Genomic DNA, 25,144 nt, shown 5'->3' with positions numbered 1-25,144 from the left:
ACTTCTTTTTTCAGTTATATATATTCTTTTCCATTATGGTTTATCACAGGATATTGAATATAGCTCCCTGTGCTACACAGTAGGACCTCATTGTTTATCCATCCTGTATATAATACTTTGCATCTGCTAATCCCCAACTCCCAATCCTTCCCCTCCACCCCCCTTTGGCAACCACAAGTCTGTTCTCTATGTCTGTAAGTCTGTTTTGTAGATATGCTCATTTGTGTCGTATTTTAGATTCCACATATAAGTGATATCATATGGTATTTGTCTTTCTCTTTCTGACTTCGCTTAGAATGAGAATCTCTAGGTCCATCCACGTTGCTGCAAATAGCATTACTTCATTCTTTTTTTATGGCTGAGTAGTATTCCACTGTATATATGTATCGCATCTTTATGCATTCATCTGTCGATAGACATTTAGACTGTTCCATGTCTTGGCTATTGTAAATAGTGCTGCTATGAACACAGGGGTGCATGCATCTTTTCAAATTATAGTTTTGTCTGGATATGTGCCCAGGAGTGGGATTGCAGGATCATATGGCAACTCTATTTCCAGTTTTTTGAGGAACCTCCACACTGTTCTCCACAGTGGCTGCACCAGTTTACATTCCCACCAACAGTGCAAGAGGGTTCCCTTTTCTCCACACCCTCTCCAGCATTTATTGTTTGTAGACTTTTTGATGATGGCCATTCTGACTGGCGTGAGGTGGTACCTCATTGTAGTTTTGATTTGCATTTCTGTAATGATTAGCGATGTTGTGCATCTTTTCACGTGCTTATGGGCCGTCCGTATTTCTTTGGAGCAGTCTGTTTAGGTCTTCTGCCCATTTTTCAGTTGTGTTGTGTTTTTGTTGTTGAGTCGTATAAGCCGTTTGTATATACTGGAAATTAGGCCCTTGTCAGTGGCATCATTGGCAAATATTTTCTCCCAGTCTGTAGGTTGTCGTTTTGTTTTGTTTATGGTTTTGTTTGATTTCTGTTGCCTTGGGAGCCTGACCTAAGAGAACAGCCGGACAATTTATGTCAGAGAATGTTTTTGCCTGTGTTCTCTTCTAGGAGTTTTATGGTGTCATGTCTTATATTTAAGTCTTTAAGCCATTTTGAGTTATGTTTTGTGAGGGTGTGTTCTAACTTCATTGATTTGCATGCCACTGGGGAAGGAACACATTTTTAATGATACTGATTGGTGTTCATATCGTTACATAAATGAGTAAATAAGAGGGCCAACCTGGAAGAGAATACAAAATGAAAGCAATTTCAAATTGCTGTCCACCACCAGCACCTCCTGTAGTTGACGTTCAGAGCTGCAGCCACCTCTGCAGCACGGCTCTTTGCAAAGCTGGCTGGCTGCGGGCACCTGGCCCGGCTGCTGCACCCACTGTAGCATCTAGCACGCTGCAGACAGTCCCACACTGCCAGGTGGACTGTGGGCACAGGGAAGAGAGTCCAGCTTGCTCTGCATCTCTTGCTGGCCCCGTGAGCAGAGCCTTACATTTCAGCATGTTGTAGTCTCTGAATCTCCTCTCAAATTCATCTCGGTTGTAGCCAAAACAGCACTTAATATTTTTCACACCGTGGGTTATGTGTCATTAACAAAAATCTGAGACTTGGGTTGATATTTCTTACTGGCACATTCTTTAAAGGCACATGGAGATATATTTAACATGCTTTCCACTTCCTAGATTTATTCCAGTCAAACCCAATTTCGTAGTAAAAACCCAGGAGGAGGGCTTCCCTGGTGGCGCAGTGGTTGAGAGTCCGCCTGCCGATGCACGGGATGCGGGTTTGTGCCCTGGTCTGGGAGGATCCCGCGTGCCGTGGATCGGCTGGGCCCGTGAGTCATGGCCGCTGAGCCTGCGCGTCCGGAGCCTGTGCGCCGCAGCGGTGAGAGGCCCGTGTACCGCAAACAAACAAAACCCAGGAGGAATTCTTTTGAACTTCCTGATTGACCATATTCTTGCCTCTTTGTCTTTCTGCAGATCTGAGTTGTATCCACTCTCATCAGCACTCACTCACTTAGGACTTTGCAGACGCAGGACGCCAGAGTAATCAGACTCCTCAAGTGAGTAGTCCCAGCATCACCAGTCTGTGGAACCGGGGATGTTCTTGTCTAACTGAAATCACCGTGGGCATCCCTACGGTACCCTGGGTGGGGATAAGCACACTTCTCAGAGGGCACAGACTATAAAGTGGTATGAAAGACTACATAGAGATTATATAATATTGAATGTCTTTTATAATAACTACTGTACTAATGAAAGAATATAGATGTTCAAATGTTAAATTTTAATTCCAATACATCTTAAGCCAGTGGGATACATCTTGGAGCTTAGAATTGGCTGAGGAAGGTGAAGTAATTTAGCCACACCCAGGGTCAGGTCAGCTAAAATGCTCATTAACTTAGACGAATGAATTTTTGAGACCATGGCCTTCAAATTGCCTAGGATTGTTTCCACGGAAATGACATAGCACAGGTATTCAAATGTCACAAATATGATAGAGTTAGCTGTTTTTTAAATTATAAAGGGCTAAGGTGACCATATGTCCAGGCTTTTCTGTAACTGATCCAATTCAGTATCTCTTTAGTCTGCAAAGGCCATGCATTGGATGTATTACCTAAAGCGATATCGTTTTTATACTTTGTAAGTATAATCTATGTATGATCTCTATGTCTAGATTTAGGTTTAGGAGTATATGGCCATCATGGATGTGGAGGTAGGCAAGAGAAGTATATGAAAGAACATGGCCACAGAAAGGATCACAAGTTCTGATTTCTTCCTGATTACCAGGGAACACCACTACCTTCAATAAGAGCAAGACCCTGCAAGGTTGTTGTTCAGGGAGTAGTTGGGCTTCTTTCTGTCTTTAACTTTTCCTAAAATAGGATGACTTTCTATTTAGTGCCTTTAAAAAAAAAAAAAAATCACCAGAGTGCTGACTTTTACATTGGTTTTGCATATTGGCATCTTAGACTACTTTTCCTAACTGTTAATCGATGAAGATGATTTGTCTGCGTCCTGGAAAGCACACACTATTATAGAAAATAAGCATTTCTCATCCTTTTACCTTCCCATTCCACAAGCACTGCAGAAGGCTGTGATGAATCAGTAGCATTTAAAGTACTGATATATACCTGTATTTTGCAGGAAAGTGACTGTAATTTCCAGTTCCTTGGTGGAGGAAAACAAAACACTCTGGTCTTACTTCCAATGATGCAAGTGTGACTGCTGGCGTCTTCATGAGCTCCAGAGGTCACAGCACGCTACCCCGGACTCTCATGGCCCCTCGGATGATTTCTGAGGGAGACATAGGAGGCATTGCTCAAATCACTTCCTCGCTCTTCCTGGGCAGAGGCAGTATAGCCTCCAACCGGCACCTCCTCCAGGCTCGTGGCATCACCTGCATTGTTAATGCTACCATCGAGATCCCCAATTTCAACTGGCCCCAGTTTGAATATGTTAAAGTGCCTCTGGCTGACATGCCTCATGCCCCCATTGGACTATACTTTGACACCGTGGCTGACAAGATCCACAGCGTGAGCAGGAAACACGGGGCCACCTTGGTGCACTGTGCTGCAGGGGTCAGCCGCTCGGCCACGCTCTGCATCGCATACCTGATGAAATACCACAACGTGTGCCTGCTGGAGGCGTACACCTGGGTGAAAGCCCGGAGGCCCGTCATCAGGCCCAACGTGGGCTTCTGGAGGCAGCTGATAGACTACGAGCGCCAGCTCTTTGGGAAGTCGACAGTTAAAATGGTACAGACACCTTATGGCATAGTTCCAGACGTTTACGAGAAGGAGTCCCGACACCTGATGCCTTACTGGGGGATATAAGTCACCAAAGCCTGCATCAGCAGCCCCTCGAGCAGTACCAGCATCTGCTGCACGCGTCTGCTCCCCTCTTCACCTTTCTTTCCAAATGGTTGACTTTTGGTTCTCCCTGAAGTGTTTTTTACACTGGGTGTTCATGTCTATCTTAAGAGAGAAAGGAGGGAGGGGAGGAACGTAAGGGGAATGCTTACATGGCTACTGACATTTTTAAAACTAACATTTTGGAATAGTGTTTATGAAAATCTTTAACTGGCTTTTAATCCTTTTTAACAATTTGAACAGTTTAATAAACTGGTTCTGCTCTATTCTCAATCCCATGCCTTTTGGCATCATGGGAGGAGCTCAGTGCAAAAAATCACTTTGGGCCCCGATTAACCCTTTAGATACAAGCTTTGCCCAAGGCTGCCGACCAAACAAATGCTTAGGGAACATTGATACCAGTGTCAGTCTCTACTGGATCAGCCCTCTTTCCTTTCCTCCTATTATTTAGTGACTCTGTAAGTTAAAAAACAAGCCTTTATTATTTAGCTGTTAATTATAATGGAATCTGCAAACACTCTGTTGGAATCAGTGTGCCCCAGGACTATATTAGCATTATTTTTAATAAATATATCTGCTTAACATATTGGAATTTTTACTGATAAGAATTTCAGGGTGTGTGTGTGTGTGTATGTGTGTGGATGAGGGAAGAAAGATGCTCTCCAACAGCTATTAAAATACGGCTCCTGTGATAATTATGAATGCTCCTTAAATCAGACATCCCACTTGAATCACGTCAGCACTGCCCATCCTTGCAGATGGGCAGGTATTAACCTCATTCACAGTGTTGGAACAGTAGAAAACAGCACAGTGTACACTCTAATAAAAGGTACAGTTTTCAGTCGTCTCTTGGGAACTGGAGGGCACCAAAGCAGTGAGTCCTCCATCAAAGAAACTTTTTTTGTTTTTTTATAAACTTTAAAAACGCATTTATTTTTGGCTGCACTGAGTCTTCGTTGCTGCGCGCAGGCTTTCTCTCATTGTGGCCAGCGGGGGCTGCTCTTCGTTGCGGTGCACAGGCTTCTCATTGCGGTGGCTTCTCTTGTTGCGGAGCACGGGCTCTAGGCATGCGGGCTTCAGTCATTGTGCACATGGGCTCTGGAGTGCAGGCTCAGTAGTTGTGGCACATGGGCTTAGTTGCTCTGCGGCATGTGGGATCTTCCCGGACCAAGGCTTGAACACGTGTCCCCTGCATTGGCAGGCGGATTCTTAACCACTGCGCCACCAGGGAAGCCCCCAGAAACTGGCTGGGACTTGGTAGAAGTTTCTATTAGCTCTTCTCTATTGCACGCTCCTGGGAAACCACTGGGCGTTAGCAGGTTGCTCCTTGCTTTTATAGGGGAGCTGCTTGTCCCAGCAACGGCTTTGTTTTACTTCATTTCCTTGCTTATCTGTAGAAAAATTTCCTAGATTTTCAGTCTGTTTGGCAAGAAGCCCTACATATAATGCCAGTGGCCACATATTTCTATACATTATATCCTCCAGATTTTACCTGGTTTGTGGCAATGGTTTCCCTCTAAATTCCACCTTTTCTTATTTTATACAATTTGTCCACTTTTATAAACATGCACCATTACTGTCTAGAAGGGAAAATTAAAATGAAATTAATAGTTTCTATGGGAAATCAGAGCACCCCATAAATGCCTCAGCAGCACATGATCAAAAATCAATCAGAAAAAACGAACTGGCTGTGGAGGCTACGGCTTCTACAGTATGAAGGCAAACTCTAGTAAGTCTGGTAGTCTCCGGATAAATGTGCAAAACTCAAATTGTACGCAGCAAGAGAATGTTCTTGGTAATTAAGAAAAATTTCCTACAGAAATCCTGGCAAATGCCGCTACTGGGATGTAACTTAGCACTTGGGAAGCCTAACACCTTTCCAATCTAAAGGTTGGAGTTTATTAGCTAAAGGTCACGAAGGAAGGTACGTGACCTCCAAGGTGTGACGGGATATTTTGTAGTGATCCCCAGTGCAGAGCAAACATTTCAGATTTCTATAATATAAAGGTCCTATAATCTTTTCAAATCTTAAGAACACGCTAGTCATTAAATAAAAGGCAAGTCGAAGGCATCTGTAAATCAGCAAAGAATTATGCATATGCACACAAAAGATACTCAAATAATTTAAAATATGCAACCTATATGAACTAACTAGTAGCCACAGGAAAAATAAAGCATGGATAATATCCTAATATACCCTGTGCTGCTTCTACCTCAAGCATGTCCAGACAAAAATGACACACTAAGCCATAAAAAATTTAAGGGCAAAATACAACACCAAAACTGCTTACCAACTGCCACTCAAGAAGGGGGTGAAGCAGCTTGCACAATGCACTATATGGAAGTAAGTAACCTTGGTTACTGTTTCTAAGGACACTGGGCTCTTGGCTAGCAAGCGCTGAGGTGAAGCTGCATGCAGTGTCGACTCATTTTAATAAACCTGCATAAAGAAAATCAATGCAACGGTATTCCACACTCCCCAAATCTTTACTGGTGGATCTAATAAAACATTTCCAGTACTAAACAGATACTGAAAGTAGTGAATACTCTTTATAGCAAAGGCTTTTTATTGATGTCTGCTCTATTTTCCCCTGGCACCTCCCATGGAGTGACTAAACCTATCATACTTGGTAAGGTCAGCAGTAATTATACTTAGGAATTTTATCTGAGGCATTCTGGAATACATCTAGAAATGGAAGCCAATCTAGTTAACAGGTGAGCATACTTTTTGAAATGTCATCAATATGGACCACTGTGACAATAATAGTCCACACAGCATTTCCAAAAAATGTCTCTGCAATGTAAATTCTGTCAAACTGGGAGACACTTCTTGTCGCAAAGGTAGATTTTCTTATCATGGTCTATCATGGAATGTATAAGACCACTTAGAAGGCTGCTTGAAATTTGGTGCCGTGTTGAAACGCTAGGTGCTGCACAGGCTAAAGTGGAACCCAGAGGCCTCAGGCAAAACCTGCTAGAAACCAGCCCACTTGTGTTGTCACTAACACCCACTGGCTCTGTGGAGGGCAAAGGTAACGATTCAGAGACAGCTGTCCCAGGCATTAGTAGCTGGACATGGTATCATCTGGAGCAAATGAGTAAAACAGATTTACCTCATCAACAGTTCTCTGTGCACTCGGGCGCGCAGCCAGGTGAAGCAGAAGCCTCTTCAGGAGCTCGGGAATGAAAATGTCTACCTTTCTTGGAGCGGATGGAAGTAAGAGGTAGTAAGGTGGAACAAAACAATTTCCTCAAGTTTTGTCCTCAGGAGGGAAAATGATCTAATTAATTATGTAAAGCAGCAATTACACAGACAAAACCAACTCTTCCAGTTTACAAATAAAAACTAAGTCTAGGTCAGAGAGCTTAAGCCATACAAAGTGAAACACCCAAGATTCAAAATCTCTTCGTAAAGCACGTAATTAACAATTGAGAGAAACCTGTGTCCTAGTTTGGCGGGTTCTTCCCAGGAATAACAGTCTTTAACCACTTGGCTTTTTTCCCCCTGATTTTATGCATTCATTTTAAGTGGCAAAGAAAATTCCCTATATCAGAGAGCATAAGCCTTTTCCTTCTAAAATTCAGTGCTGTTTTTGAACAGTTTCCTGCCTTTGCTTCTAAGTCACGTGCCTCTACCACAAATACACACCTTACTTTTCTCCTTGCTAGGCCAGGAGCTCCACCTTCTAACCCTGAATTAATTTCCCGGTCTCACAGAGATACTGCGGTATTGGTCCCTGTGCAGTCATTTCTGGAAATTTGGCTAGAGGCCTCTGCAAAGAGATTTCATTCAGCTGGCTTTCCAAATCTCATCTGAAAAAAGTATCACGTTCACAGTCTGTGTGTGAGGTAAAACAAGGCTTTCACTGAAGGCGCCTAAGGGCAATGATATTCACCCCGATACACTGAGATTCAGGCCTCTGTCAAAATGAACATTCTTCTCACTGCAAAGTTCCCAGGCATGTTTTGAGAAAGTTTTCTTATAAGTTGACAGTCTTAGAAATGAACGAAAAGAGTAGAGAACTGGGTCGGTTGCGACAGTAAAGCTGGTAAGTCTGCCCTCACCCACCTGTCATTGTCCAATGGAGAGAAACAGAATTTTTTCTATAAAAAGAATACCAGTTTAATCACAATTTCCCCCTTTTTATTCATTTCAGATATTAAACTAAATGCGGATAAATGCATTCTACTTCACAGAACAGTAAGTGTTCTAGATACACACAAACACTGGATCAAAACATCCTTCCAACTCCAGTCCTATAGCAATAATTTATTTTTCTTCAAATGTCAATTCTTCACAGTTTCAATACTGCAGCAGCAAATATTCCTTAGATAAAGAAAATTGTGGTCCATGTTTTAAAACATCTTAAGAGAACTAGAGATAAGTCAGCAAACTTCCAGTGCAGTTTGGGTAGAGCAGTTTTACCTCGAATACCAAAGACTGGCTGTGGGAACCTGGGGGCAAAGGTCGTTGGGGGGAAAGACTGGGAACTTCTGCAGCACTTCCTCCCCCGCCACCTCCTGAGGATCTCTTCACATAGATTGATGGCGGTGGGGGGAGCTCTGTAGCATTCGCATTCTGTTTATTGGTCCCTGTCACCCCAAGGGGTGTGATGGAAAATAAACTCAGGCAGTACTTCCCACAGGAGCTTTCAGGAATTTCAGAGCAAATCAGGCAGGATGAGGCCGGGAGGCTTTGGTTCGACACAGTTGATCCAGAAATTGGCACAGCTGGCATGATACTGGTGTCCTCCATACGCCAGCTTGAAGCTGTCCGTTTCCGAGTTGAAGGCCTGCCGGGAAGAAACACACATGGGGGGCCAGTCAGGCTCCCTCCACACCTGGGCACTGACCAGCAGCCGGCACAGACCCCTCTCCAGCTCACAGAGGCTGAGGCCAAACTGGCGCACACACAAAAGCTGAGCAGGTGGCCACAGGAATTCAAGCGAGAAAGTTTTTCGCCGCTAATTAAAGGTATAAAAATATCTTTACTGTTAAACCCAGTTTCAGCAAAAGGAGGCCAAATTGTTCCCAGAAAAGGCAGACAGAGGCTGTGGGGGTCGGCAGGGGTCCTGACACTGGACAAAAACAGCCACGGGCTGGGGATCATTTTGATCTCTCTGTGAAGAAAGCAGCCCTTCCCTGAGGCTGGCATTTGACTATAACATGCCATCCCTTACGTTTCTGAGGCTGATTACAGTCCTATCATGAAAGCAAATGAAAGATTAAAGACTCTTAGGGTCTAATGCCATTCGGAGCTGATAACCAAACTGACATCATTAAAAAGTCCAAATAGGTATAGGATTTGTAAAAAATAAAGATGTTAAACACAGCAGAATGATTGCCAGATGAATAAGGCTTACCGGTAAGTTACAGTCAGCCAGGCCTAACCTCAATCACTTCCGGGGTGTTTTGTAAAGCTCAACAAGTAAACAAATAAATAAAGCTCTAAACCCCAAACAATTTGTTTTTGTCTGCTAACGGCCAAGTCCTGAAGCTCTCTGATCTCATTCTGTGTGTCACTACCACTTCATCTTCCAGAAGCTGCTCTTCCTGTTACCCTGTTCATCCCAGAGGAAAATAACCGCAACACCAGAAGCCAGCTATGAGCCACAAGCATGCACAGCAGACGGAAGTGGACCCGCACGGACATGTTAGTTGACCGAATCAAACACTATGGGAACGAAAAGGACTCAGCAAAGGATCCATGACTGGAACAGCTCAGGATGGCAGTGGAATCATCGAATTTGCCTTCCACACTCAAAATTAAGATGGAGACGCTAAGATAATGCGTAACTGGTTCATACTTTTTTAGGATGTTCTTCTGCAGGCTTCTCTTCTTTCTGAAATAACGTTGAAACCATAAGGTCAACAAAATTCCCAGAACAGGGCCTCTGGCCTCCAAACGAGTCCTTACAGGTTTAACCTTTTCTCCTTGCTACCCCACTGTGCAGAGGGTGGGCAGGCACGTGCCAACAAGCCCACTCCTTAGAAAGGCAGGAGCTGCCTCCACCCCTCAACAGCTCCCCCGCCCCCCCCCCCCCCCTGCCCCTTTGAAAGAACATGTCTGCTTCTGTGGTCAGATTTCAGGGCTTGATAAACTCCCCTCCTCTGGTCACAGACCTTGCGGAGAAGGGCCAGATGGGATTGCCTCCTGGGTCGGTCAGGGAAGCAGCCCGTGCAGAGGAGGGGGGAAGGCAGGTGACTTACCCGGCTCCTGGAGTCCACGTTTAAAAGGCACACCCCACAAGCAAGCTCCTGAGCGTTTTTAATCCCAGGCCGTAGCATACAAGAGGAAAAATCCAGTGAATTTTCATCAGGCTGTGAGGACAAGACAAACGGGTAAGAAGCCAGGAATTCCACACGCTGCTGGTTTCACTCCCTGATCAAACATCCCAACAGGTCCAGCAGCAAATTCAGTCCACTCTCTACCACCACCAGTACAATTATTCCATTTCCCAGACGTTTACCGAGTACCTGCCCTGCTGTGTTCTAGTTGCTAGGGGTGCTAGGATGAGCACAAAATGGTCCCTGTCCTCTGAGAGCTGTTTAGGGTCAGGGCGAGGTGGGTGTCAGGCCACACTGTGCCACGAGACCCACACTAGGCGTAAGGACCGAGCGCCGGAGCACAAGGGGGAAGGGGTGGGGCACTTACCCGACTCAAGGGGAAAGGAGCGTGGTGGCAGAGAATGCTTCTGAGAACTTGCAAACACGGTGGCTGAGTCCTGATGGGTGTTTGCTAGGTGAAAGGGGTAGGGTAGGATGAGGTAGGGGAGGGAAGGGTATCTACTCTATGTAGAATAAGCAGCCTGGGCAAAGGCCTCTAAGCAAAAGATCAGGTATGAGAAGAAATCTAGGGAGTGGGAGCCAAGCTTACAGCAGGAGGGAGGAGATGAAACTGGAGCACGAAGGCCTTGAAAGGAATATGAGGGGTTGAGACTCTGTCCTGGGAAGCCCTAAGGGTTGTAACTAGATTATGAAAGGATCAGGTTTGTACTCTGGACAGAACCCTCTGGTTGCAATGCAGGCACGCACTGAACTGGGGGTCTGGGCCTCTGTTACAAGGCTGCAGTAGCGAACCGGGAGACGGGTCCTGAAGGTCAGAACTGAGGGAGCAACAGTGCGGAATGGAGAGAAATGGACACATGAAGAGCTATTAAGGCCGAAGAATCAACAGGCCTGGCGGATCTGTTAGATGTGCGAGGAGGGGAGGGGACTGGGCAACTGAAAGGATTCACCCTAACGGGGCACGTGAGAGGAGAACCAGTTTGGGGATGGAGACTGGGGAGAAGAGTTCAATTTGGTACAAGCCGAGTCGAAGCTGCCTGTGGGACAGCTGAGTTCTGATGCTATATGAGCAGGCAGATGGGTATACAGGCCTAGCACTCAAGAACGAGCGATCTGGATGTTATCGGCTAGGGAGAATGAATATATTAACAGCTCACAGGTCAAGTCTTTACCTGTGCTAAGCCGTACACTAGGCTCTTTACATACATTATTTAATTTATTCCTTACCAAAAAATCTATGAAATAGGGAGCGTGTCACCCAATGATGAAAAGCCCAATGATTGAAAGCTGTTAATTTCTTAAAAGTTAAAATGCACATCTATTATATGAGCTTGCAATTTCTAGATATTTTTATCTAAGAGAAATGAAAACATGTTAACAAAAGTCTTATACAAGAAGTGTTCATAGCTCTATTCATATTAGCCAAAACTGGAAAGAGCATGCATCTTTAAACAAGAAGATGGATTCAAAAAACATAGTATATTAATACATTGGAATATTACTCGGTGATAAAAGGGATCAAACTGATACACACAACACAGATGACTTTTTACAACATGCTATGTAAAAGAAGCTGACACAAGAATATATACACTACATAATTCATTTATATTAAGTTCTAGAACAGGCAAATCTATGGTGATGGAAATCTACAGAAAATGGATCACTGGCTGTTTTTGGAGTCAGATCAGGGGATTGACTGGGAAGGGGCAAAAGGGAACTTTAGGGGGTGATGAAAACACTCCATATACCGATGGGGTGTGTGCCACATGGTTGTGTGCATTTGTCAAAACTGGTCCAATTATGCATTTAAGATCTGTGCATTTCATTGTATATATGTTATTCCTCAACTACGAAAAACACTTGAATAATAAAACGAGACAAAAACAACCACAGAAAAGCAGAAAAACAAAGCAAAAAACCAGAATGGTAGAAAACATTTGCAAATGATGCAACCGACGTGGGCTTAATTTCCAAAATATACAAACAGCTCATATAACTCAATAGCAAAAAAACAACCCAATCGAAAAATGGGCAGAGGACCTAAATAGACATTTCTTCAAAGAAGAAATACAGATGGCCAATAGGCACATGAAAAGATGCTCAACATCACTAATTATTAGAGAAATGCAAATGAAAACTACAATGAGGTACCACCTCACACCGGTCAGAATGGCCATCATTAAAAAGTCTACAAGTAACAAATGCTGGAGAGGGTGTGGAGAAAAGGGAACCCTCCTGCACTGTTGGTGGGAATATAAGTTGGTGCAGTCACTATGGAAAACAGTATGGAGGTTCCTCAGAAAACTAAAAATAGAATTACCATAGGATCCAGCAATCGCATTCCTGGGCATATATTCAGACAAAACTATAATTCAAAAAGATATACACGCACCCCTATGTTCACAGCAGCACTATTTACAATAGCCAAGACATGGAAACAACCTAAATGTCCATCAACAGATGAATGGGTAAAGATGTGGCACATATATACAATGGAATAGTACTCAGCTATAAAAAAGAACGAAATAATGCCCTTTGCAGCAACATGGATGGAACTAGAGATTATCATACTAAGTGAATTAAGCCAGAAAGAGAAAGACAAATACCATATGATATCACTTCTATGTGGAATCTAAAATATGACACAAATGAACCTATCTATGAAACAAAAACAGAATCACAGACATAGAGAACAGACTGGTGGCTGCACAGGGGGCAGGGGTTGGGGGAGGGATGGACTGGGAGTTTGGGGTTAGCAGATACAAACTACTACATACAGAATGGATAAACAACAAGGTCCTACTGTATAGCACAGGGAACTATATTCAATATCCTGTGATAAACCATAATGGAAAAGAATGTTAAAAAAGGAATGTATGTTATGTATAACTGAATCACTTTGCTGTACAGCAGAAATTAACACAACATTGTAAATCAATTATACTTCAGTTAAAACAATTAAGAAAAAAAGATTTTGGATTCTTTTTTTTTTTTTTTTTTTGTTGTATGCGGGCCTCTCCCGTTGCGGAGCACAGGCTCCGGACGCGCAGGCTCAGCGACCATGGCTCACGGGCCCAGCCACTCCGTGGCATGTAGGATCTTCCCAGATCGGGGCATGAACCCGTGTCCCCTGCATCGTCAGGCGGACTCTCAACCACTGCGCCACCAGGGAAGCCCAGATTTTGGATTCTTAATGTGTAAAAGTTAGGTATACATGAACTAATTTATTTTTCTTACATATGCTCTAGAGCAGAGTTTCTCAAACTTGGCACCATTGACATTTTAAGCTGGATAATTGTAAGACGAGCTTAAAAGACCTGTAAGACCTGTCCTCTGCATGTAGGATCCCTGGCTAATTTGGGGCAAAACTGCTCCCTTCCCCGACTATTAAGAACTGACTTTCCAAAGAGGAAGACATATGTGTGCACGCATATAAATACATACATACACATAAACCCACACACGTATGTAAGCTGATTATAAATTTTACTGATATAAAGAATGTGTAGCACACCATTTACAAATAATAAAATATACCATCATCTTTACTGTAGATTCCACATAGTATCTTGTTCTCACAAAATGCTTTCTTGGATTTTTGCCCAACTCTTAGATCAACAACCTTTGCTTGCTTTCCTGAAAGACTGTTAGTTCTGAGGCGAAGGCTGATGTTTTCATGTGAAGGACTAGGGCTAGACTGAAATGACTCAGACCTACTTCAGAACTTCACTTGTCTGTCAAATATATGAGTGACTTCTTCGCTGAATCAGATAATAGTTCCTGAATACTGGACAATCTTTCCTCAACTTTTGGTTCTACTCACGACATAATGGCTACAGACACAGCATACTTTTAAGTTTAATCTACATTATTAACATTTTCTCTATCACCTTAAGTCTAGACAATCAACAAAACAAGTCAAGCCCCGATTTGAAGCATTTGCTGATTTCCATGGTATAAATGCTCCCCCTATGGTCGATTTCTAGCTACCAGTGTGATGTCACTGAACATGGGGTTGGGAAGAGATGCACGCAGCACCGTCATATAGTATTTCCACACATGGATACAATGGACTAGGGTGACCAACTTCCTGGTCTGTGCCAGACTGTTGCCATTTTAGCTCTGAGGACACCCCTCGGTTCTGAGCAAACCGGGACAGCTGGTTGTCCTATGACAGACATCAATAACCTCAAACACTAAGGACAAAGCAGGTGGGAAAGGAAGTGAAGATGGAAGGGAGTCGATAGGAACAAAGTAAAAGGGTCCATTGTCCTGTCTTGAGAACCAAAAACAAGAGCAGAGCAAGTCAAGTGTGAGAAAGTTCTAGAGTTACCAAGTTGGGCTCAGAAAGATGTCTGAGTTTAAGATTGCCCAGGCTCTGCAGTGTGATGTGATAACACCGTCCAGTGTGATCATGCAAGTGCGTGGCTTAGGTGAAACAGAGACAAGGGGCTTGTAGTCCAGAGAGTCAAGGATCTGGGAGCCTGGCATGTTGGCTGGTTTTTCCTCATGAATACTGAGGTGACCAGGATGATGGCAAATTGGACAATAAAATAACAGCTACATGTTCTATAGTTACTTTAGGCTGAACCACTGAGAAGTTACTATACTGTCTTTGTATTTGCAAAACTGTATTCTTCTTCCCCAGAAAAAAAAGCCTTCTCCCTAGAAAAATGTGTAGATTATATATGATATTTCTCCAACCATTTCTTTTTAATATGAAATAAGTATCTTTTAAAAATATTTATTTATTTATTTGGCTGCGTTGGGTCTTAGTTGTGGCGCTCAGGATCGTTGTTGCGGCATGCGAACTCTTAGTTGCAGCATGCATATGCGATATAGTTCCCTCACCAGGGATCGAACCCGGGCCCCCTATATTGGGAGCGTGGAGTCTCAGCCGCTGGACCACCAGGGAAGTCCCTCCCCATCCATTTCTAATTTGAAATAGCAAACCATGTGCTAGGTTCCATAAACCTCTCTTAAACTAACCTGAGCTGAATCCATTTGGATTACCCTTAAGGAAGGAAGGATACACAGTTCTCAAAGAAGAAAAAGGGAGGTGGAAGTTTCAACTGTGTGAACCTACATGGCCTTAGCCAAGCCAGAGGATAATTTGTTTTTTAGTGTAATCATGGCCAATTTGGTCAAACCTAGAAGCAGGTGGAATTATCATCTGTCTGCTGTCCAATTCTGTCCTTTGTAAAACAGTAACAATTTCACTTGCCCTCCCTCCCTTCCTCCTTCAGTTGGTGTTAGGACCCTCACAGATACATAAAAAGGGCTCTGGAAAGGATAAAATACTCTAAATGATCATCACAATTATTCACTTTGACAAAATCTAACAAGCTTTTTGAAGAGGTTAAAAACATAGTGGTATGTCTATAATCTACATTATAGACATTTATCATGTTACTGAATGAGGACTAATTGTGAAATAATTAGAACCCGGGGAAACTCTGAATCTTGAAATCAAATCCAAGTTAATAAAAGCCCTTTTAATACCTGTTTACCAAAGGAATAAAAGAAGCCAATGAAAAGGTCATCTCCAGTGAAAATCATATGGCTCTGCATAAATTACCCTGTAGTCAAATTAATCTTTCAAATGATAAAATTAACCTTTATAAATACACATCTATTAGCAGGGAAATTATTGTAGTACACAGTGTGACACCATCAAATGCCCTAATTCTATAAGGAGGTAATGCCCTCCACAGGCACCTTAAATTGCGTACCACCTACTTTAACTGGCAAGTATGTCATGCATTTAGTAAAGATTAAAAACCCAGCTGTATTAGACATGACCTGCATACACTGACAAGTCCCAGAGTCAGACTGGGATATATAATCCTGAATCTTTAGCCAGTAATAAACTACTAAAATGGTATCCAAGAAAATCATTATTAAGGAAGAAGAGTTTGGTAGTATTTTAGTGTTACCAGTAGACTTATTCTCCTTCTTCCGGACAAATGTAGCATGGGCCTTCCCTGTCCTCTAAATTAGGCACAGTCGTGTAACTTGCCATGATGTTAACAGACTGTGAGTACAAGTAATATGGTCACTTCTGGAAGGAAGCAAGACCAATGTGCTATTTGTCATGTTCCCTTGATACTCCCATAGTGACCAACTATGTTCCACTCGGTGTTGGTTCTATCAACCCAGATCCCGGAGTAAGGAGGACATGGCATAGAGTCCCTCCAACTTGAGGTGGAACAGGAGCTAGGAATAAAGCTCTGTTGTTTCACATTGCTAAGAACTGGAGCTGGGAGGTGTTGCTTGTTACCGCTGCAGAACTTAACTTGACTGATACAAAGAGTGATCTAGACACAGGTTCCACAAGCAATTCCACACCTTTGATTTTGGTTACAATGCAACCATTCTTGGTTACAATGGTTTTTTTTTTTTCTGGTCATTTTTCCTACTGCTACTATAACAAATTAGCATAAATTTAGTGCCTTAAAACAACATAAATTTATTCTCTTCCACTTCTGGGGGTCAGAAGTCTAAAGTGGGTTGGCAACACTGTATTCCTCCTTATCCAAGCTCTAGGGGAGAATCTCTTTGCCTTTTCTAGTTTCTAGAGACTGCCTGCACACTCTGTGGATCACGGTTCCATCTTCAAAAGCAATAGTGTAGGATCTGCCAATCTCTCTCTCTGCTTCGACTGTCACATTGCTTTTTCTCATTCTTATTCTCCTGCCATCCTCTTACAAGGATCCTTGTCATGCCTCTGGGCCCACCCAGATAATCCAGGATAAGTTTCCCATCCAAAGACCCTTAACTTAATCACATCTGCAAAGTCCCTTTTACCACATAAGGTGAAACATTCACAGGTTCTAGGGATTAGGACGTGGACATTTTAGGGGGGTGGGGAGGTGTTATTCTGTCTACCAAATCCACCTTCTGCCAACTGAAGATAGCCGTGCAGAGAAATGATTAAGATTCTGTCTCTAAAACACTGTGCAAACTGGCAAGATGACAAAAATGCTGTCATTACTAAAACAAACAAACTGTTCTGGGGCTTCCCGGGTGGTGCAGTGGTTAAGAGTCCGCCTGCCAATGCAGGGGACACGGGTTTGAGCCCTGGTCTGGGAAGATCCCAAGTGCCGCGGAGCAACTAAGCCCGTGCGCCACAACTACTGAGCCTGCACTCTAGAGCCCGTGAGCCGCAACTACTGAGCCCTCATGCCACAACTACTGAAGCCCACGCGCCTAGAGCCCGTGCTCCGCAACGAGAGAAGCCACTGCAATGAGAAGCCCGCACACCGCAACAAGGAGTAGCCCCCGTTCGCTGCAACTAGAGAAAGCCTGCGTGCAGCAATGAAGACCCAACGCAGCCAAAAATAAATAAATAAATAAACAAACAAAACAAAAAAACTGTTCTCCTGACATGCCACAGCAATGGGAAGTAAGTACTCTGAAATTCACTGCTTATTTTACATCAAAAGGAAGTACAGAAGAATTTTATTATACTGAGGGTAGTAGTGGAATCACAGAGCCAGGGTGATTTTCAGTTGACCACAGGTCAGGAGAATAACAGTCCTGTCTCTTCTTGTAGATTTTATGTGGCAAAAACGGATTAGTATTGTTTTCCAGGACTAAGTCTTGGTTACCAAGCTACTGAACTTCAATTCAATCCACAAGCATGAGACAAAACTTTAAGATAACAATTCACTCATCTCACTAAAATAGGGGCTTTTTATCTCTTGAGAAAAAAGTTCCTTCAACCTGTGCCCAGAGGAGACAGGCTTTTGCCACAAGAGGGAGTTTTAGTCCATGGATAAAGGGAGCATGAAAGGGAAAGGGAAATGTAACTTTGCTAGTATCACGTCCAGCCTAAAGAAATATTAAGGAGCCACAATTTGGAGGTTAAGACTGTGTACTCTGCTTTCCTTATCCCAAGCTGCATCCTGGAACCTTTTCACTGGAGAAAATTAATGCAGCCTCCTTTTGACGGGAATAGTTTCATGGAGTCTTTGTGGGAAGAAACAAGTCTTTTTTTTTTTTTTTTTTGCAGTACGCGGGCCTCTCACTGTTGTGGCCTCTCCCGTTGCGGAGCACAGGCTCTGGACGCGCAGGCTCAGCTGCCATGGCTCACGGGTCCAGCTGCTCCGCGGCATGTAGGATCTTCCCGGACCGGGCACGAACCCAAGTCCCCTGCATCGGCAGGCAGACTCCCAACCACTGCGCCACCAGGGAAGCCCAGTTCAAGTAAGTTTTATAGACCGAGGACATAATAGTTATCAAGAGGAAATGCCATGGTATAATCAGGAAAAATACCTGAGTAAAGAATGATTATTTTTCTGTCACAGCTAACCTGGTGAAAAAAGCAACTATAACTGGAATAGCATGGGTAATTGGAGAAACAAATACTCAGTGGTGGTCACGTACAACGTGCAATGCATTCCTGTGTTGTCTAGCGGCAGATACCTACCCTTCCCTGGTGCCTAAAAACTGTCAGGTAAAAATCACTCTAGCATCTAGACATGGATGCTAGAAATGGATGTTCCTAATGGGAGTTTGAAGGAGAGGGCAAGAATACCTGTCCACTCTTCCCACTTACCTCCTATTTTGCCATGTGGAGGGATTTAGAACCACCGTAAGTGAGAGGGCAACACTCCTAAGTTAGATGTGTGACCAAACCCAACAGGCTTCCTTTGAAATCACAAAACCAAATTCTATGGCTTCTTTAAAAAGGTCTGAACAAAACTAATCCTTAGTGTAAAAAACCAGAACATGACTTATCTCTGAGTGGGGTGATGACAACAGAGGAGCACAAGGAAAGCTTCTGGGATGATGGGCTATTCTGTATCTTGATAGGGGTATGGGTTATATGAGGTATGCGTATGTAAAAAACAATGAGTGGTATAACTAAGATTTTTGCATTTTACTGTATATATATTTTACAGAAAAAGAAAAAAGAAAAGAAAGGTCTGGAGGGGCAGAGTCGAGAAGGCAAGCCTTTCTCATGAGCAAGATGTACCAGGATGAAACTGACTTCCATCTCACCCACTGACAGCAGCTCCCTTAAAGCAGTAATCCAGGCCAAGATCCTCCCCAAATATCCTTTGCTCCAAACTGAAAAGGACTAATACATAATGAACCTGGTTAACACACTTGGTCTTTTGTGATACCTTTTCTTTAAAGAGTTCACGACAAAGAAAGATGCTTTGCAACCACAGTCATCTTTTTCTTTTTTTTCTGGCCCTGCTGGGCAGCTTGTGACACCTTAGTTCCCCGATCAGGGATTGAACCTGGGCCCTCGGCAGTGAAAGCGTCGAGTCCTAACCACTGGACCACCAGGGAATTCCCACAGCCATCTTTTTCTAATAGCACCAGAAGAGACGGGTTTGTCTAGAAGTCTAGTTTTCAAAATGTTAATTACAAGAAGAAACTGCCTGTCACCAGAACAAAGAAACTTAAAATCTAAGTGGCAAGGGGGACTCTTTTAAGCTACTCTATAATCCTGGGATATGAACAGGGGAAAAAGTGTACAGAAAAGAACTTGACTGTTTATAGCAAGTTGCTGCCAAGATAGACTCCTGGTGTTTCATCTCTTTAACCTTGATGCTAAATAATAATCCACTCTTCCCCAAAAGGCTTTGGCCTTTCTGCTTTTACCCATCCAACTTGCCCATTTCAAGGAGGCAGCAGAATACAGTGGTTGAAAAAGTAGACTCAGGACTTTCAGACTGAGTCCAGGTCTCACCAATATCTCTGTGCCTGAGTTTCTTCATCTGTAAGAAAGGAGGAGAATAACAGTATCTACCCTCAAGACTGTTGTATTAATTATGTCTATGTAAAGAGTTATGAATAGGGTCTAGCACGCAGTAATCACCAGGAAAAGTTGGCTAATGATGATGCCGATATTTAGGCTTCATGTGGTCATATCGGCACAGGGTTAGGAGCAGAAGGTGGGTGAATTAGGAGAGGCCCAGACCCACACTGATCTCTAGATTCCTAAAGGTGAGAGAATCTCTAGATTTTCTCCTAAAGGTGAGACCTCTGTGAGACCGAGAGGCTCTGATGAACTGCGATGCTAACGATGCAAAGGGGACACGCCTGGTAACGTGTCCGTCTCCATCCCACAGCCTCACAGGCACGCCACGGACATTACCAGCCAACCAACTTCATGCGCAGCTGGAGTTTAGAAGTATTTTTTTAAAACACCAGGGTTTTATCACCCAAACACAACCCTATCTCTATTCTGGCGTATTTCCTTCTAGCCCTGTAGTAATAGTTCTGTGTTATTTCAAACTTTATGCTTCTTTAAAAAATGGCGGCCTAACATCCTAGTATGAAGAGTCACACAACTAATTCTCCAGATTTGGACTTTTAGGTTATTTTCAATTTTTCACTTTTACAGAGAACAACTTGTGCATTTAACTTGCTTCTTTTTGTGAGTCTGTATGTAGAACTCTTGCCTTAGGCAGTTTTCCGAGAAGTGGAATTACCAAGTCAACTGCTCTGAATGTTTTCAAGTCCTTTCATTCATTTAGCACTTACCGGGTATTTACACAGTGCCTGGCCAGACAGAAAATGAACAAAATGTGGTCTTGGTCCTTGTTCTCAACGAGTTCACAGGTGGAGGGGAAAGCGTGTTGCCAGACACCTTTCCCATAGGGTGGTACCAATTTCCTAATCAGGGCTTCCCTGGTGGCGCAGTGGTTGAGAGTCCGCCTGCCGATGCAGGGGACACGGGTTCGTGCCCTGGTCCGGGAGGGTCCCGCGTGCCGCGGAGTGCCTGGGCCCGTAAGCCATGGCCGCTGAGCCTGCGCGTCTGGAGCCTGTGCTCCGCAACGGGAGAGGCCGCAGCGGTGGGAGGCCCGCGTACCGCAAAAAAAAAAAAAAAAAAAAAAATGTCCTACTCAATGAATTCCTAATAAATTCCCTAAGAAGTCGTCCAATTTTACCACATCAACACGATCAGCATTCAAATAAATAAACCAAACCCCATACTGGGTTTATTAGGAGGTAAAAACTGAGATCTCGTCTTAATTTGAATTAACGTTTCCTGCTTAGCTGTGCCTCCTCTATGAATCACTTCACGGTTTTGTTCCGATTTTACTGGAAGCTGGTATAGTTCTCAGTAATTTATATGTTTTCTTTACAGAGCAAAGACTTGCGGTCACTGTCACTATGCGCTGCCACACGTTTTTTCTCATTTACCATTTCATCTATTTTTTTGCCGCCTGGAAGGACTTCCACTAATCTGTACTTGGAGCTGCGCCATTCAATCTCTACGGAGAAGTTTCCCAAGAAACTACTCAATGAAACCTGCTGCTTTCTTTACTGAAAGGATATTTTTGAAGATAATGTAGATTATGTTAGTTTCCTCTTTATGAGAACCCACAAAAGAAGTTTCTTTCTGAGTACCGGAATAATTATGCTTCCTGAGTAGAGGGTTTATTTTTATGTTGTGAACACAGTGAATCATGGAACTGATCACGTCTTCTTTACATCAGTGCCTAGAAAGGGTCAACTGTACAGCTCACCACTAGCAAATGCCAGCACTTTTAAAGCACACATTTTTGGGGAATTCCCTGATGGTCCAGTGGTTAGGACCCTAGGCTTTCACTGCCAAGGGTGGGTTCAATCCCTGATCGGGAGCTAAGATCCTGCATGCCTCAAGGCCAAAAAAAAAAAAAAGCACATATTTCTGTACACTTCATACCTGGCTTTAACTTATTTCCCTAGTTTCATTTTCCCTTTATTTTCCTTATCCATTTATTAAAAATATTTAAACCAGTTATTAAAATAATGAGGTACAAAAATGCTTATCTTGCTTGAAAAAAACTGGAAAGTTCAAAAAAGTATAAAACAAAAGGTACAAAGTCCCACCAAACACTGTGTTAGAACACAAAGGAGAAAAGGACATACACTATAGGATATCACTTACATGTGGAATCTAAAAAATACAAATGAATGTATATAAAAAATAGACTCACAGACATAGAAAACTAACTTATGGCCACCAAAAGGAAGGGGGAAGGCGGAGGGACAAATTAGGAGTATGAGACTAACAGATACAAACTACTACACATAAAATAGATAAGCAACAAGGATTTACTGTATAGCACAGGGAACTATATTCAATATCTTGTAATAACCTATAGTGGAATATAATCTGCAAAGAAACAAAAAAACCCAGATCATTATGCTATACACCTGAAACTAACATAATATTGTAAAATCAACTATACTTCAATTAAAAAAATAAATAAAGGACACAGTCCTGCTTTTAAGGAGTTGAGAAGCTAGTGGGTAAGAAACAAGCAAACACAATTATCAAGAAGCGTGGTAAGTGCCCTGACAGAATGTGCTATGGACACACACAGGAAGGGCATCTAATGCAGACTGAAGGCCTCTTGGAATGAATTCTGGGACAAATGACGCAAAGTCCAGAGGGGAAAGCAGTCTAACAGAGAAAGAGAGGCCAGGGCAGCCCAAGTGATGGAAAAGACCTTACTTACTGAGCTAAGGAGTTTAAACTTGACCCTGAAGACCACAGAGAGTCACTGCAGGATTTTAAATGGGATATAAATGACACAATCAGATTAGCATTTTAGAAAGAGACATCTGAGAGTGGTGTGCAGAACGAATTGATAGTGGATAAAAAAATGAACCAGTAGGGGGCTTCGCTGGCAGTCCAGTGGTTAAGACTCCGTGCTACCAATGCAGAGGGCGCAGGTTTGATCCCTGGTTGGGGAACTAAGATCCCATATGCCTCGTGGCCAAAAAAAAACAAAACATAAAACAGAAGCAATATTGTAACAAACTCAATAAAGACTTTAAAAATGATCCGCATCAAAAAAAGTCTTTAAAAAAAAAAAAAGAATGCTATGAATTTTTGCCAAACTTGTTAAATTTAACCTCTTGAATTCAGTTTTCTATAAGTATTTCTTATCACCCAATGAACATAATTTTATCTCTTCAAATATTTATAACTTCATTTCTTATTGTATTGGCCACACAGTATTTTAAAAAAATAATTAGGTTATAAATTGAAAAATGGCCAAAGAAAACAAAATAAGAGATTTGGGAAATGATTCAAATGCTTTAAGAACTTAATAGTACAAGCCAGAAGCAACATAACAATGGAGAGAGGATGTGCTTGCCGTTGAAGACAGGTTGCTGGGAGAGCCGGGAGTCCTCCTGACCATCAGTGCAGCGCAGTGAGAACTGGCTGCTCTTTCAGATGGGGCACATGGCAAAATGTAAGGAAGAGAAGAAGAAAAATGGAACAGCGTATTTATTCCAGCTGTGGAAGGAAGATAAACTGTGAAATAAAGGATATTATCACAGACAAACTGAATAAGTATGAATATATAAAAATAAAATAGTTTTGCCCCATGTAATATTTTAAAAAGGGGATGAGGACTTCCCTGGTGGCGCAGTGGTTAAGAATCCGCCTGCCAATGCAGGGGACATGGGTTCAATCCCGGGTCCAGGAAGATCCCACATGCAGCGAAGCAACTAAGCCCGTGCGCCACAACTACTGAGCCTGCACTCTAGAGCCCGCCAGCCACAACTACGGAAGCCCGTGAGCCACAACTACTGAAGCCTGCGCACATAGAGCCGGTGCTCAGCAACAAGGGAAGCCACTGCAATGAGAAGCCCGTGCACCGCAACAAAGAGTAGCCCCCGCTCGCCGCAACTAGAGAAAGCCCACGCACAGCAACGAAGATCCAAAATGGCCAAAAATAAATAAAGAAATAAATAATAAAAAATTTTAAAAAAATAAAAAGGGGAAGAAATAGAAGAGGAAAAAAATAACTGATGTAATCTTATGAGCACACACACGTGTGTGAATAAGTCTATTACAAGTATGAAATATGTATGGTCAATACAATATTTCATTGAATATATGGTCAAATGGTCAAAAGAGATAGATGATCGGTTTATACACAAAGGAAATAAAAATAGTAAATTATCATTTGAGACACTGGCTAGCCCCTCAGGAAATGAAAGAAATTAAAAACACTTTTATGAAATTGTTTAAACACTTGTTAACGTAAGAAATTGACAAAGCTAGAATACAATGTATACTTATGTATTGCTGATAGCACTGTCAACTAGCCCCTAAGCTCCCTGTAAACCCATATAACACATGCAACAACAGCTATATGCAGGCATGCGTGTACATGTGCAGCCATGCACTCTGACCTCTTAAGTCCACTTGGAGAAACTATATCCCCAAAGGGGAAACAGTCATGTGTTTAATGGTATTCAGAGTAAAACTATTCATAATTCAGGAAAACAATGAAAACAATCCAAGACCCTAAGAAAGTAAACCGGCTAAATGAACCACGGGACAGCAACAAGATGTATCATACAATCTTTTGTTTGTTTCACTTAGGTTTAAAAAAAAATGTTTTTGAGGTATAGTTGATGTAGAATATTAGTTTCAGGTATGTAACAGTGATTCACAATTTCAAAAGGTTACACTCCATTTATAGTGGTTATATTGGTTATATTGGTTATATTACCCATGTTGTACAATATATCCTTGTAGCTTATTTATTTTATACATATATTACCCATGTTGTACAATATATCCTTGTAGCTTATTTATTTTATACATATATTACCCATGTTGTACAATATATCCTTGTAGCTTATTTATTTTATACATAGTAATCTGTACCTTTTACTCCCCTACCCCTACTTCGCCCCTCCCCACTTCCCTCTCCCCACTGGTAACCACTAGTTTAGTTTGTTCTCTGTATCTGAGTCTGCTTCTTCTTCTTCTTTTTTTAAAAATATTTATTTGGTTGTGCCGGGTCTTAGTTGTGGCAGGCGGGCTCCTTAGTTGCAGCATGCGTGTGGGATCTAGTTCTCTGACCAGGGATCAAATCCCAGGCCTCCTGCATTGGGAGTGTGGAGTCTTAACCACTGCACCACCAGGGAAGTCCCGAGTCTGCTTCTTTTCTGTTATATTCACTAGTTTGTTGTATTATTTTTTGGATTCCACATATAAAT

General features: G+C 42.6%; 2 protein-coding genes across 3 annotated transcripts in view; one reads left to right on the top strand and one right to left on the bottom strand.

Moving 5' to 3' along the window:
• The first annotated feature begins 1,978 nt into the window (after positions 1-1,978).
• Positions 1,979-4,423, top strand: DUSP14 (dual specificity phosphatase 14). Its single transcript, XM_082860907.1, has 2 exons — positions 1,979-2,065; positions 3,150-4,423. Exon 2 carries the CDS (start codon positions 3,242-3,244, stop codon positions 3,836-3,838), a length of 597 nt encoding a protein of 198 aa, XP_082717033.1. The 5' UTR covers positions 1,979-2,065; positions 3,150-3,241; the 3' UTR covers positions 3,839-4,423.
• Positions 4,424-8,015: 3,592 nt separating this feature from the next.
• The window catches only part of SYNRG (synergin gamma), a gene marked incomplete at its 5' end in the record, with an annotated part of 92,850 nt that continues 75,721 nt past the window's right edge, over positions 8,016-25,144 (bottom strand). The window contains 4 exons of one of the 2 annotated variants that reach the window (XM_082861302.1): positions 8,016-8,667; positions 9,682-9,717; positions 10,085-10,195; positions 10,530-10,613. In XM_082861302.1, coding sequence (XP_082717428.1) covers positions 8,536-8,667; positions 9,682-9,717; positions 10,085-10,195; positions 10,530-10,613 — 363 coding nt within the window. In that variant the 3' untranslated portion in view covers positions 8,016-8,535. The remainder of the gene's footprint in view (positions 8,668-9,681; positions 9,718-10,084; positions 10,196-10,529; positions 10,614-25,144) is intronic. The other variant, XM_082861301.1, reaches the window with a different exon arrangement.

This window comes from Leucopleurus acutus (genome assembly GCF_964270905.1).
Source record: "Leucopleurus acutus genome assembly, chromosome: 19".
NCBI lineage: Eukaryota > Metazoa > Chordata > Mammalia > Artiodactyla > Delphinidae > Leucopleurus > Leucopleurus acutus.
Note: the sequence above shows the minus strand (reverse complement) of the source record. Positions and strands in the feature narration are given on the sequence as shown.